At 39.7% G+C, this 12,121-nt stretch overlaps 1 protein-coding gene across 47 annotated transcripts in view; it reads left to right on the forward strand.

Annotated features, from left to right (window-relative positions):
• clasp1a (cytoplasmic linker associated protein 1a) overlaps nucleotides 1-12,121 on the forward strand; it is a 79,214-nt gene that overhangs the window by 34,971 nt on the left and 32,122 nt on the right. For 44 of the 47 annotated variants that reach the window (XM_067516628.1, XM_067516596.1, XM_067516592.1 and 41 more), the window contains 4 exons: nucleotides 9,973-10,113; nucleotides 10,259-10,332; nucleotides 10,929-11,021; nucleotides 11,154-11,299. In XM_067516628.1, coding sequence (XP_067372729.1) covers nucleotides 9,973-10,113; nucleotides 10,259-10,332; nucleotides 10,929-11,021; nucleotides 11,154-11,299 — 454 coding nt within the window. Of the gene's footprint in view, nucleotides 1-8,982; nucleotides 9,093-9,972; nucleotides 10,114-10,258; nucleotides 10,333-10,928; nucleotides 11,022-11,153; nucleotides 11,300-12,121 lie in introns of those variants that run through there. The other 3 variants (XM_067516639.1, XM_067516640.1, XM_067516626.1) reach the window with 2 other exon arrangements.

The raw sequence follows: 12,121 nt of genomic DNA on the forward strand, positions 1-12,121 counted from the left end.
AGGAGTATCCCTGACACTGTTTGAGTGCTGATACAGTGCCTGGTCAGGGTGCAGTATTGGCTATGAAATGGTTTGCAGGTCCACTTAATCTGCTTATTATTACCTCAATTGAGGGATGAATTGTTAAGTCTGTAAAGTGGAAGCAAATGTTTAAAAAAGCCTATGATGGCGACATTTTCAATTGTATCTAACCAAGTTCCAATAGCTAACAATAGCTAATTAGTTAACCTTTAAACAACAAAGCTCTGACTTCTGTGTGTCTAAAGCTTGAATTTTGCATCTGTCAAATGTTTGCCATAGATATGCGACACTTTGCAACGATCCAGATCATAAAAACTGATAGGTCCACTTGGCCCTTTTTGGATTGGTTCAGAGCTTCATACAGACCATCTCCTCCAACACCTTTCAATTTCAATTAACATCAAACTAAAGTCTGCAAGTATTAGTTCCAACTCCAAAATGATCCACACAATTTTGTCCATCATTGTTTGTACCACACCAAAAAACTCACCACAGTGGCCTATAAAACTCAACAGGTTGACATACAAACTCCACCATAAACTACCATGGTGTAATTAAAGACAACGCAGACACACCAGCACACAATTATTAATGCTCACAACAACATGGGACACTTACTTAGCCTGCAGCATAGGCTTTGCATAGATTAATCACAGAATTATAAGTACAGCTTATGTGGGACTGTCAATTTTTTAAGGCTTACTCTGGTTCTGGTACAGTTCTGTTTATAGCATATCAATGCATATTGCAAACTGAAGCTTTAAATAAAGGCAGTATTTATAACCAGGGAGAAGTTACTTCAGAAAACGGACAAAACTGCGAATATGTGTTCAATGGGTCTATGATACACCAGCCAATGAGTTCGCAGTCTCTACAACAGTCTCACAAATGCCTTTGCAATTGGCTAAATCCTTATGTTTGTGAGTGTGTGTGTGTGTTTTAGTGCCTTTCACTGCCATTTTGTTACAGAAACACTGCATACATTGCAAGTCTGTCTTTTCCCCAGAGTTCAGCTGTAATAAGCAGCAAACTGAGAGCTCACAGTGGTCACCTTCATCCCTATCATGTCAGCGAGTTTGAAGCATTTGCGGTGCCACATCTCTCGACCACTATAAAAATATATTAAAGTGAAATGGCACGTGTGTAAGAGCTATAAAGATAAAAAGTAATTCACATGTCTGTGCCATCTGGGTCTACCAGTCTCATGGATTTGCAACGATACAAATGTCACTGTGTCTGCATTGGTGCTGAAGCAATGTTTGCCTGCATGTGTGCCTCTGTGTGCAGTGTCATGTGTTTTGCTACACCATGGAAGAAATGGTTAACAGCAGTGGATTGGCAAGAGAAAGGAGGGATAAAGGCAGAAGAAGGAATCTAAGGAAGTCCTTTGATCAACACAAATAGGCGAACAGTGTGTGTGCAGCTTTGCAAAGAGCTTAATGTGTTTTTTTTGAGCGTGTATGGATTGTCTGTGTGGGTGTATGTGCTCTCGTTTTTCAGCCTGTGCTGCTATTGGCTTTTTCAGCTTAAAAATTTTTTAAATCTGTGCATTGAATGTGATGCATTCAGATTTTCTTTTTAAAGAGTGATTATTTGGGAAATAGAAAATGTGAATAGACATTTCCCACTGTTGCCTCAGATACAGTAGCAACTGTTGCTGCTTCAGTGTCTAACCCACAACTTTACTGCTTTGGTTCACATACATTTCCCTGAAAGCTTTTGAGGTAAAAAAGCACTAACATCTCAATGTACACTACAAGCATCAAAAGACAAACGGCACATTAAGTGACTACATTGCAAACCCTGATGTTAGCAGGTTCCTAGATGAAAAAGTAATGGGTTTTTCAGAATATTGTAGAAAATAAGCTCTATTACAAACAAAAGTTTGCCCATACACAATTTGCAAAATAATCTTCACAGATGAATAACACATTTATGTTTTATTTTAACCCTAAATACATTCGGCAGAAGTAAAAAGCTACATGTTTAATGTTCCCTTGGTGGAGTCATTTAGTCATTTGTCAGCTATTTTCTTTTTTACTGACTGAAAAGCTTAAAAAAGCTTTTAAAAAATCTGATTTCATGTCATAGAATCAATGGTGAAAAGCTATTGACCTTATTTCTGGCATCTAAACAATGCTAATTGATTCATTCCATTTCCTTCAGGAGACCAAAACAGCTTAAAGAACCTAAAGCTGCAATGTGCAAATTAAGCTAGTGAGTTTCAGAATCAGTCCTCTCTGTTTTGCCCAGTCCTCCCAGCTCTGTAACAGCTGTTCTTTGCTCATGACACTCCACCACGCTCTTCACAGCCCTTCAGGTATAATAAGAATACTAAAAAGCTGACTAATCAAGCAGAAATTGTTGCTCTCTAATTGAGCAGAAGGATGTGCCTCAGTCAAAATGCATTAGAAAGTACAAGTAAATATTCAGCACTGCTGCCAGTACTGTTCAGTGAGTTAGTGGTTCCTCCACACGCCTCCACATTAACATGTGTTGGAGCAAATGTCTATTAAAATGTACAAGAAATGTTGGGATGCAGAAGGGCGCAGGTTCAAAGCCCACCCCACCACGGCGCCGCCCATCCATCAAGGGCCACCTTGGTGCTGGTCTCAAGCCCAGATGAAATGGGAGGGTTGTGGCAGGAAGGGCATCTGGCGTAAAAACTCATGCCAAAGCAACATCTGGAACACGTTCCACTGTGGTGACCCCTGAAGAGACAAGCCGAGAGCTGGTGATCTTTGAAGAAATGTTGCACACTTACTTTAAAAAGAGTAAATCGTAGACTTTATTGTTCATCAGGTGGTGTTAATGTAATACTAATGTTGCTCTTTCAGCTAGATGTTGAAATAGTCACACAAGAACTGAGTTACAGTATACCAAACATTGGATACACACACTATACTTGTTAGTAGAGTATATGATCAGTCCCTCCAGGATTTTGATGGATGTTTTTGTTATTGTTATGATATGACAGGTTTTCTAAAAAAATTGCGATGCATTTTGCAATGTATTTAACTTTTTCAATGTTTCATTTGTAAGGATGGACAGGATTCATAGGGAATTGGTTTAATTAAATGTTGCAATTGCAATTATGTGAATTCATAATTATTGTTTTTTTTGTCTTTTCAAGGGAAATGATGACAATACAAGAAGAAGAGCTAGTTTACTAACTAAATAATGTAATATAGCTATAAGTAAAGTTAGGTGTAATATGACTGAAATTCTCTTGAAGGTGATAACAGATAATAGATAATCATTGCCTCGTTGGGGGTGGGGGTTGGGGTAACATTCAACAAAAATTGAGAGTGATGAACAGACTAAACTGGGTTTTAAACTGTGACCAGGCCTCTGAATGATGGCATTGTCTTCTGTGTAATCACTGCAAAGTGTGATCGCTGTAGCCCTCTGTCTGTGGGTTCAAATGAGTCTTTGGTGAATATCAGTGGCCCCTCTGCCCGCACAAAGCGTAGTGGGTTATCTCTGCCAACTACTCTCAATATCTTTACAAATTAGTTTTAAAAAGCCTTATTGGTAGGGAGCTGGGTTGAGCAGCTTCTGTATAGGACTAACACAAGAAGCCTATCACCAGCACAGGGGGCAGTGTGGTGGAAAATACTCACCCTGGGAAATGTTTGTGTTCGTTTCTGCTTAATTGTGCAGTTAAAATATTTCATGATATTGAAGAAGTTACAGCTGTTCCAATGCCTTTGCTGAGATTTGCCATTTTATTCATCCATTCTCCCGTTTGTGCTAACGTCACAAATTCTCAGAGCCTCATACTGTCCTTTTTGCAATTCCCCAACAACATGCATATTATTCTCAGACCAGTAATATTTACATTTTCTGATGAGGCTGACTGAAGGCTGACTACACCTAGATTTTATCAAAGTCTGAACAACTATTGTGACAGATTAAGAAATTGCTTAAATCGTGGCAGGTTGAGAATAGTCAATGATTAGTTGGTCTGAATGAGAGACTGGTAGCCTCACAGGGCCACTGGTGAATCTCATCATTATTCAGTTGATTAAGTCTAAGTGGGACAGACAGCCGATTGTCCTGTGAACAAAACAGACTACAAAGATGTCTTTCTGTTCGGTCTGTGTGCTATAATAACCTCACTTTCACAATGAATGACCTTTTTTCTTCTCACTCGTAAGCTTGAAACATCGTATTTTAGAGAGGCTTTTCCATTTTTTACACATTGGCACACAGTACGATAAGATGGTTGGTGAGAACCTAATGTCATGGTCTAGCAAAAATAATGGAACAGCTGGGGTTGAACAGGGGAGCAGGGCTGACACTAAGATGATGAAGCTGCCCCCCTGTAGCTTAACGCGAGCACACACCATGCATATGTAAGGTTGGGTCAAGCTTTCAAGTATCTGCTCTTCATGTACGTGAAGCTAGAATTTCAAGGTTAGTAGTAGGTGAGTTAGTAATTACTAGTAAGACTAGTTGAGGTATTAGAGTTAGGATAACGACTGGACTATTGAGCAGGCCATGGTATTGAGGAATTTGGAGGCTTAATCATGGCAATTGAACTTCTCCGTTGTTTATGACATTTTACTATTCATCCAAGAAACTTCATCAGTCCGAGAAAAGTTGGTTGGAAATGTTGTTTTTTACCTGACCTGAATGGGCTTGTTAGGTGGACAATAGGTGAGAGTAGGGAAGAGTTGTTAGGTGTAGCTCCCTTTGTAGACATGTGAAGTGGTCTTCTTCCTGTGGATGGCCAATTAGACCTATTCAGGGTAGATAAGAAAACATACAAAACTGGACGTTTTTGTGTAGATTTTTTTAAGGGTTAGGGTTAGTGGTGGCAGCCACAGCATTATTGTCCAAGCAATGTAAATATGCAGCTGGATGAGACTTAAAAGTAAAATATTAAAGTATATTAAAGGCATTTAAAATTAGTTGCAAGTGGTGTTGCTGCCAAATGTAGTTTATTTATTTATTTTTTTCAGTCCAAGTTAGATTCATAAGATTGTCCACAAAAATATCTGATACAGTGCGGAACGTTCTTTTTTCCATTGATAATAATTGTTCCACCTGGCAAAGCCACTGGCTGAGAATTGCTAGAGAATTACAGATCTCACTGGTACAACATGCTCTGCTTTGACCTTCAGCCCTCTTTTGAACGTGGTTTTCACTCTTACACCTTTTTCTTTTGGGGTTTCGTGAAATGTGAGGACAAGTTGAAGAGCAAATTGGTGCTTTGCAGGCAGACCAAAATGTTTTCTGACTGAGATCGCAAAAGCTATTCCTCTTTCCAAAAGCCAAAAACCAGAGAATGGACCATTTACAAGTCAGGAGGTCACGTTTTTTTTTTTTTTTTTTTTGGGGGGGGGGGGGGGGAGATTTAAAAAAACGAGAGACGACGTGAAAACAAGATAAATGTTTGATTTTATTAATCCTGATCTCATAGCCAGAGGTTTAATTTTCCGCACTGCCAGCCGCCTCTCTGGTTTGTCAGCAAAACAACACATCTTTGTTGTTGTGACATAATGCTGATCTCCATTCATCTGCAGCTTATGTAATTCCACAGGCTGCTGACTACCCCAAGACCCAGAGCCTGACAGAAAACTCCTCATGAGTCTCTTTGTCCTCCAGGGAAAACCAGGAGGGGGCAGAAAAGCAGGGACTGAGAGAGAAGAACAGAAAAGCAAATAGGAGAGAGAATGATGATAGATAGAGATAAATAATGAGAGGAAAAAGAAAACCTAGAGCCAGGGAATAGATAAAGTCAAAATAGGGTAACTCACCTCCATCATGCAGCACAGAATGTTTACTGACTCCCTCTTTCTAAGAAATTAACTTTCTATAACGTCCTCTAAATCCCTCATGCCTTTGGGCGTTAATTCTTTTTCTAAAGAGTAGAACGAGGGAAGAGAAAATCCTCCTTATTATATAAAGCTGTGTTTAGAGACAGATTACTGGTGACTCTGCAGTTTTGATGCAGCTTCAGCAACTTGGGAGCACTTCACTGTGTTGTAGTGTCTATGTATTGTGACATCTAGTGGGCATTAGAGGTATGACAGCCATTATTCCAGAAGCAGTCACAATATTAATACAGCTAGTGTTAATGATTTCATGGTGGAGCAAGGGTCAGCATGGCCACTCTGAGCAGCTACACAGCCCCATACATAGCAAAATGTATCACTGTGCAGAGGTTGTAGACGTAAAAAAATGTAATACTCAACTACAACCCCAATTCCAAAGAATTGGGACAATGTGTAAAACATAAATAAAAACAAAATGCAATGATTTGCAAATCTCATTAACCCATATTTCTTTTACAATAGAACATAAACATATCAGATGTTAAAACTAAGAAATTCTACATTTTCATGGAAAAGATTAGCTCATTTTGAATTTGGTGGCAGCAACACATCTCAAGAAAGTTGGAATACAGATGTTTACCATTCTGTAGTTTTCCCTCTTCTTTTAACAACCGTCTGTAAACATCTGGGAAGTGAGGAGACCAATTGCTGGAGTTTAGGAAAGGAATGTTGTCCCATTCTTGTCTGATGCAGGATTCTAGCTGCTTAACATTCCTGGGCCTTTGTTGCTGCATTTTTTTTTAATGCCCCAAATGTTTCCTATTGGTGAACGGTCTGGACTGCACGCAGTTCAGTTCAGTTCAGCACCTGGACTCTTGTATGTGGTTTAGCATTGTCTTGCTGAAATATGCAAGGACTTCCCTGAAAGAGACGTTGTCTGGATGGGAGCATATGTTGCTCTAAAACCTCTATGTACTTTTCAGCATCGATGATGCTTTTCCAGATGTGTAAGCTGCCTGCACCATAGGCACTAATGCCCCCTCATACCATCAGAGATACAGGCTTTTGAACTGTTCACTGATAACAAGCTGGATGGCTCCTCTCCCCTTTAGTCCGCAGGACAAAGCGTCCATGGTTTCCAAAAACTATTTCACATTTTGATTCATCTAACCACCAATCTAGGCTTCTTCTTTGCATGATACAGCTTTAACTTACATTTGTAAATTGCACAATGAACTGTGTTCACAGATGTTCAATGATTTCTGGAAGTGTTCCTGAGCCCATGCAGTGATGTCCAGTAGAGAATCATGACTGTTTTTAATGTAGTGCCACCTGAGGGCTCAAACATCATATGCATCCAGTTTTGACCTTTGACCTTGTCCCTTGCGCACAGAGATACTTCCTGATTCTCGGGAATCTTGAAATGATATTATACACTGTTGCCAAATAACCTAATTAGTTGTCAAATGCTTCTTAATTAGTTTTTTTTTTTGCAAGTGCTACTTTAAATCTTTTACTCAAGTAACGGTTCTAATAAGATTATCCACATTTTACAATTTATTTTACTTGTACAAAAATTAAAGTACTCTACCAGGAAAACTATGTATTCTAAACAATATCCTAAAATCACCAATTTATAATCATTATTATCATTAGTCATTCTTCAGTAGAGAAACAAAAATACTTGTATTTAGCCAAAGTGGTCTCATGATGTACTGCTATATTAATGATTCCTGCGATCACATTTTTTGGTAGTTGCCATAAATAGGCATTTGGGCACAACTAAAGTGTGTCCACTGTGTGAACACTGTAAGGCACTGAAAGTATCAGACTTCAAACCTAATTGAATTGTTCATTATTACAGTCAATTTTCTTTCCCTCTCTGATTACTGTTAAACAACACCCACCCTGAATGCATAATGACTGACAAAACACAGGTGGTGCTTTAGAGATTTTACTTACTAGGAGAGCAGAGAGTGTGCCTTGAACTGCCATTTGTAATTCTGCATATCTTTTTTTCACAGTATGGGATATACAATATAGACCTGCTGAATGTTGAGCCAGTCTGCTGATGATGTGCTAAAGTCTCATTGCAATTTTGTTAGTCTTCAGAAAATAAATGTATAGTTCTTGGGATGATATGGGTTTGTTATCTCACCCACTGGGTACACGTAGTTTAATCAAATTCATTAGTTTGACAGTATGGACAGAGCAACCTCATTGACAACACGTTTCATTCGTCCTGTTGTCTATTTAAATCATGGCTTGAACACACAGGTGATCTAAGCTGATAGCTGATATTGATATCGATCCTACAGTCGGTTACAGCGTTTCCCACCAGAGCACAGTTGAAAACTTGAACAACAGGCCAAGACAGCAGACAGCATCAAGTGTGTGTGTTCTAGTCCAGTCAGCAGCACATCCGAATTGTGGCCAAAAAAATGGATTTCAGGGATATTTAAACACAGGAGTGCCAATATTAGTATTTTCTTTTACCTGTACTATGTTCATAGTGCTACCGTTAGAACATTAATTTGCAATCTTTTCTCAGCAATGTGTGTGCATGGACAGACTGCGGTTGAAGGATCTTCATTATAACATTGTTATGTTGCATGTGTTAAAATGCATATGGGTGTTTTATTTATTATGTAGTAATAAGGTTGAGCAAACCTGCTTAGACAGAGTTCATGGTCTATGAGCAGTGTAGAGGTTGTGGTAAACATTAAAAATTAGTAGATTTTGTAAATAGTAAAGTACCTTCTACTCATGGCTTGAGTCAATATCCAACCAATGTGAAATCTATATGTATTAGTCTGTTGTTTACACTGCTTATTGTAAATGTAACAGACTTGCTGATTCAAGCTGGCATAAGTGGTATGTTATGTGCTGTTACTTGGTTAAACCACTACTTTGCCTGTTGGATTCACCGATATTAGCTCAGAGTTTGGTGATGACTAGAAGTCTAAGCAACCAGGGTAACTGGAAACATTTATGAGTTTCCAGTCAGACCCTTGAAACCCTTTGAACCCCCCTCCCCCCGGTTCATGATGACTTTGTCTTCACACTGACTGCACAATGATGCCATTGTGACACACACATCCATAAATAGGTGCGCACACACACACACATCAATAAGTGTACTGAGAGAGGCTTCCTTGCAACAGAGGCACAAACAGACCCACACACACACGCACACCCTGTGGAGATGCCTGGCGAAAAAGAGCGAGTGTGTTAGAGGGCGCAGCAGAGACATGCTGAGGAAGCTGGTGTGCAAGAAAATCTGCGCTCGTAAGAATAATGCTTTCTATCTCTCCCATTTTTCTGCTCCCTTCTCTGGATTTGTGCTGTTCCTTGGTTCTCTTGGTGTTTAGTCTTTCACAGCTTATTTTGCCTGTACATTTCATTTCTCCACCTACTACTCTTTTTCAACCTGTTGCCTTTCCCCTCTGTCTTCCACTGTTTTTTCTGTCACAAATGCAGTGTCATGGCAGTAATCCTTGCAGCAGAAACATTTAGGGAGCTGTTTTTTGTGTATAAGCCTGATTATTGCATGATATTGTTTTTACACATATAAAATAATGCAATCTGGAGATTTGTACTTGTCAAGTATTGTTTTTGATAAATAAGTTTAGAATTTTTTTTTTTTAATCTATCAGTTGTATTTCTCGGAAATCAACAATGATCTAAGCTGCAAACACTCATTTCACCACGCCTTCGCCAGCACCATCACATCAGCCTCAGGCTAATCCCTCGTGTGATTGGCCGTGTTGAGCAGGTGACAGGGAGCCACATATACATGCATGGCTGCCAAACCAGATTAAAGTTAGATGGATAGATAGAAAAGGTTGAATGGAGACAAGTACCTGACCTGACAGACGAGTTGCGTTGCAATCTTCCCATGAGGTAGGCAGAGGTCACAGAATGCAGAGATGAGTCATGTCCCACAGTAGGCGGATTAATGAGAAAGGAATGATGATGCACTTATCCACTGGTCCTATACTGACCACAAAAAACATTCACCTTTAAGGGCAGGTGATTAGTAAATTATGACTTATTGATCCTTAAGGGAAATAATATCTTTAATATCCAACAAAAAGAATAACTCCTTGAGCATTTTGTCTGGTTTAAATGAAAAATGTATTTCTATTTCCTTCCTCTGTTTTTGCAGATAAGAACTTTGAGGATGAGGATTCTGTGGATGGAGGCCGGTCCACCTCCTCATCGTCATCTAAAGCACCCCCTAGTGGCAGAAGGGCTGTGATGAGCTCTGTCCGAAGACCCAGTTCAGCCAACACAGCTAAGGCTACAGGTGAGGGAGGGGTCCAGCCTGTGATATAGTTTATTTATAGAAGTAAAGAATGAGATGCTGAAATTATGTTTTAGATTTTAAAAGTTGTATTACATTTTTTTTTTAAAGTGTGGTTGAATTTCTTGTACAATGTAATTTCTAAAAGGCAAAGAAGCAGGAGCTGGTGCTGTTGATGAAGAGGATTTCATCAAAGCCTTTGAAGACGTACCCTCAGTCCAGGTATGCTGGTTGTCACTCTCAAATATTTCATAGTCTTCTACTGGATATGTTTTTCACTAAGACTTGTGGTAGTTGTCTAGTTTTTTTGAGACTCTAGCAGCATGGCACTAGGGATGGTAATATCTGTTTGGGGGGGTGCAATGACCCAACGACAACTAAAACAATGGTACCCGGAAAATAACGAATACTAAACATCGATGAAACACTTTAACTAAATAAACCCACGCTAGAAAACGTATAAAACCCACAAGCGAAAAGTGCACATGCAGAGAACAAGTAAGTGTCAAAAGGTCATAAAGTTTTTTGATCAGCCTCAGTTGTACTTTGAACATGTTAGTATGCTAACACTTGATGGTGAACACAGTGAATAATGTACTTGAACTACAATGCATGATAAGCATGTTAGCGTACTGACAGTAGTGTTTGGCTCAAAGCACCAATACAGCCTCAAAGAGCTGCTAGCATCGCTGACTTTGACTCTTGTAATTACAAATTATAAAATTCAGGACAAAGGAAATCAGAATCTGTGAAACCTTAGCATGCATAAGTACTGATGATACACTGTTATTTCTTTCTTAATGTCTTTGTATGTACAGATCTACTCTAACAGAGAGCTAGAGGAGCAGATGACAAAGATCAGAGAAGTGCTGTCTGATGACAAGCACGACTGGGAGCACAGAGTGGTAGCGGTACATCTCAGAAATCAAATTATTACTCTCTCACACATGCACATAAGGTACAGCATATATTCAGTGATAATATACAAAAATATGCATTTGTGTCAGCCTCCTTTTCTTCTTTCTTTCTTTCTCTCCCTCCAGCTGAAAAAGGTACGTTCACTCATGTTGGCTGGGGCTGCTGACTATGAGGGTTTTCCTCAGCAGCTGCGTCTCCTGGAGGCTCCGTTTAAACTGTCAGCTAAAGACCTGCGCTCCCAGGTGGTCCGAGAGGCCTGCATCACACTGGGGTAAGACCCTGATTTCAAGAGGGTGCTCTGTGCTTGAAAGATTTAAAAAAAAAAATGTTGGGACATATCACACTAAAGGGCGTTTAAGATGGAGTTAAGCAGAGACCACATGTGTATTGTTGGATACTGACGATTATATTTGATAGCTCAGTGTATAGTCTGTGTCGGTATTTTTCTATTTTCTTGCTGCCACTGTGTTAGGTTATCGAATGTTTGCAGCAGCTCTGGATAGGTTTAATGGAGTGGTTGTGTAGATTGGTTCTACACAGTAAGCTAGCATGTGCAGCATGTAGAGTCTCGTGTGAACCTAGCGTGAGACCTGGGTTTGTGTCCATAGGGATTGTCTATTCACATGCACATTGGAGGCACTTTAGGGGACTGTTTGGCTGTTGGCCGACATCGGGCTGTCGGAGAGTATCTATTGGCCTACGTTTTGTGGTTGGGCCTGTACCATTGGTGCTTTTTTGGCCAGTTCAACGTCTGGAGTTGGTGTTGGTTGGCATCTGCCTGTCTGTGAGTGAGACCAATCTGATTGACTGTTCAGTTTAGCAAATTAGTGCAGCAGAAGTGAGCACACATGCACAACCTGTAATGTTGTTGTACCTTATGTATTACTACACATATTTTCAACTCGAATTACTTATAAATCGTCTGTGGTGTGAAAATTGCTGCCGACTGCTTTGCTAACAGTTTGTGTATCTGCTGTCCTTGATCTTGCGCTTTCTCCTCCTCTCACACAAACACAGAACTTGCAGTGCTACTTGTACATTGGCTGTCCTCTCTGTGCTTTGTTCTAAGGTTTTCATGGCATGTTTTATGTGA

Source organism: Channa argus, chromosome 9 (assembly GCF_033026475.1).
Source record: "Channa argus isolate prfri chromosome 9, Channa argus male v1.0, whole genome shotgun sequence".
NCBI classification, from domain to species: domain Eukaryota; kingdom Metazoa; phylum Chordata; class Actinopteri; order Anabantiformes; family Channidae; genus Channa; species Channa argus.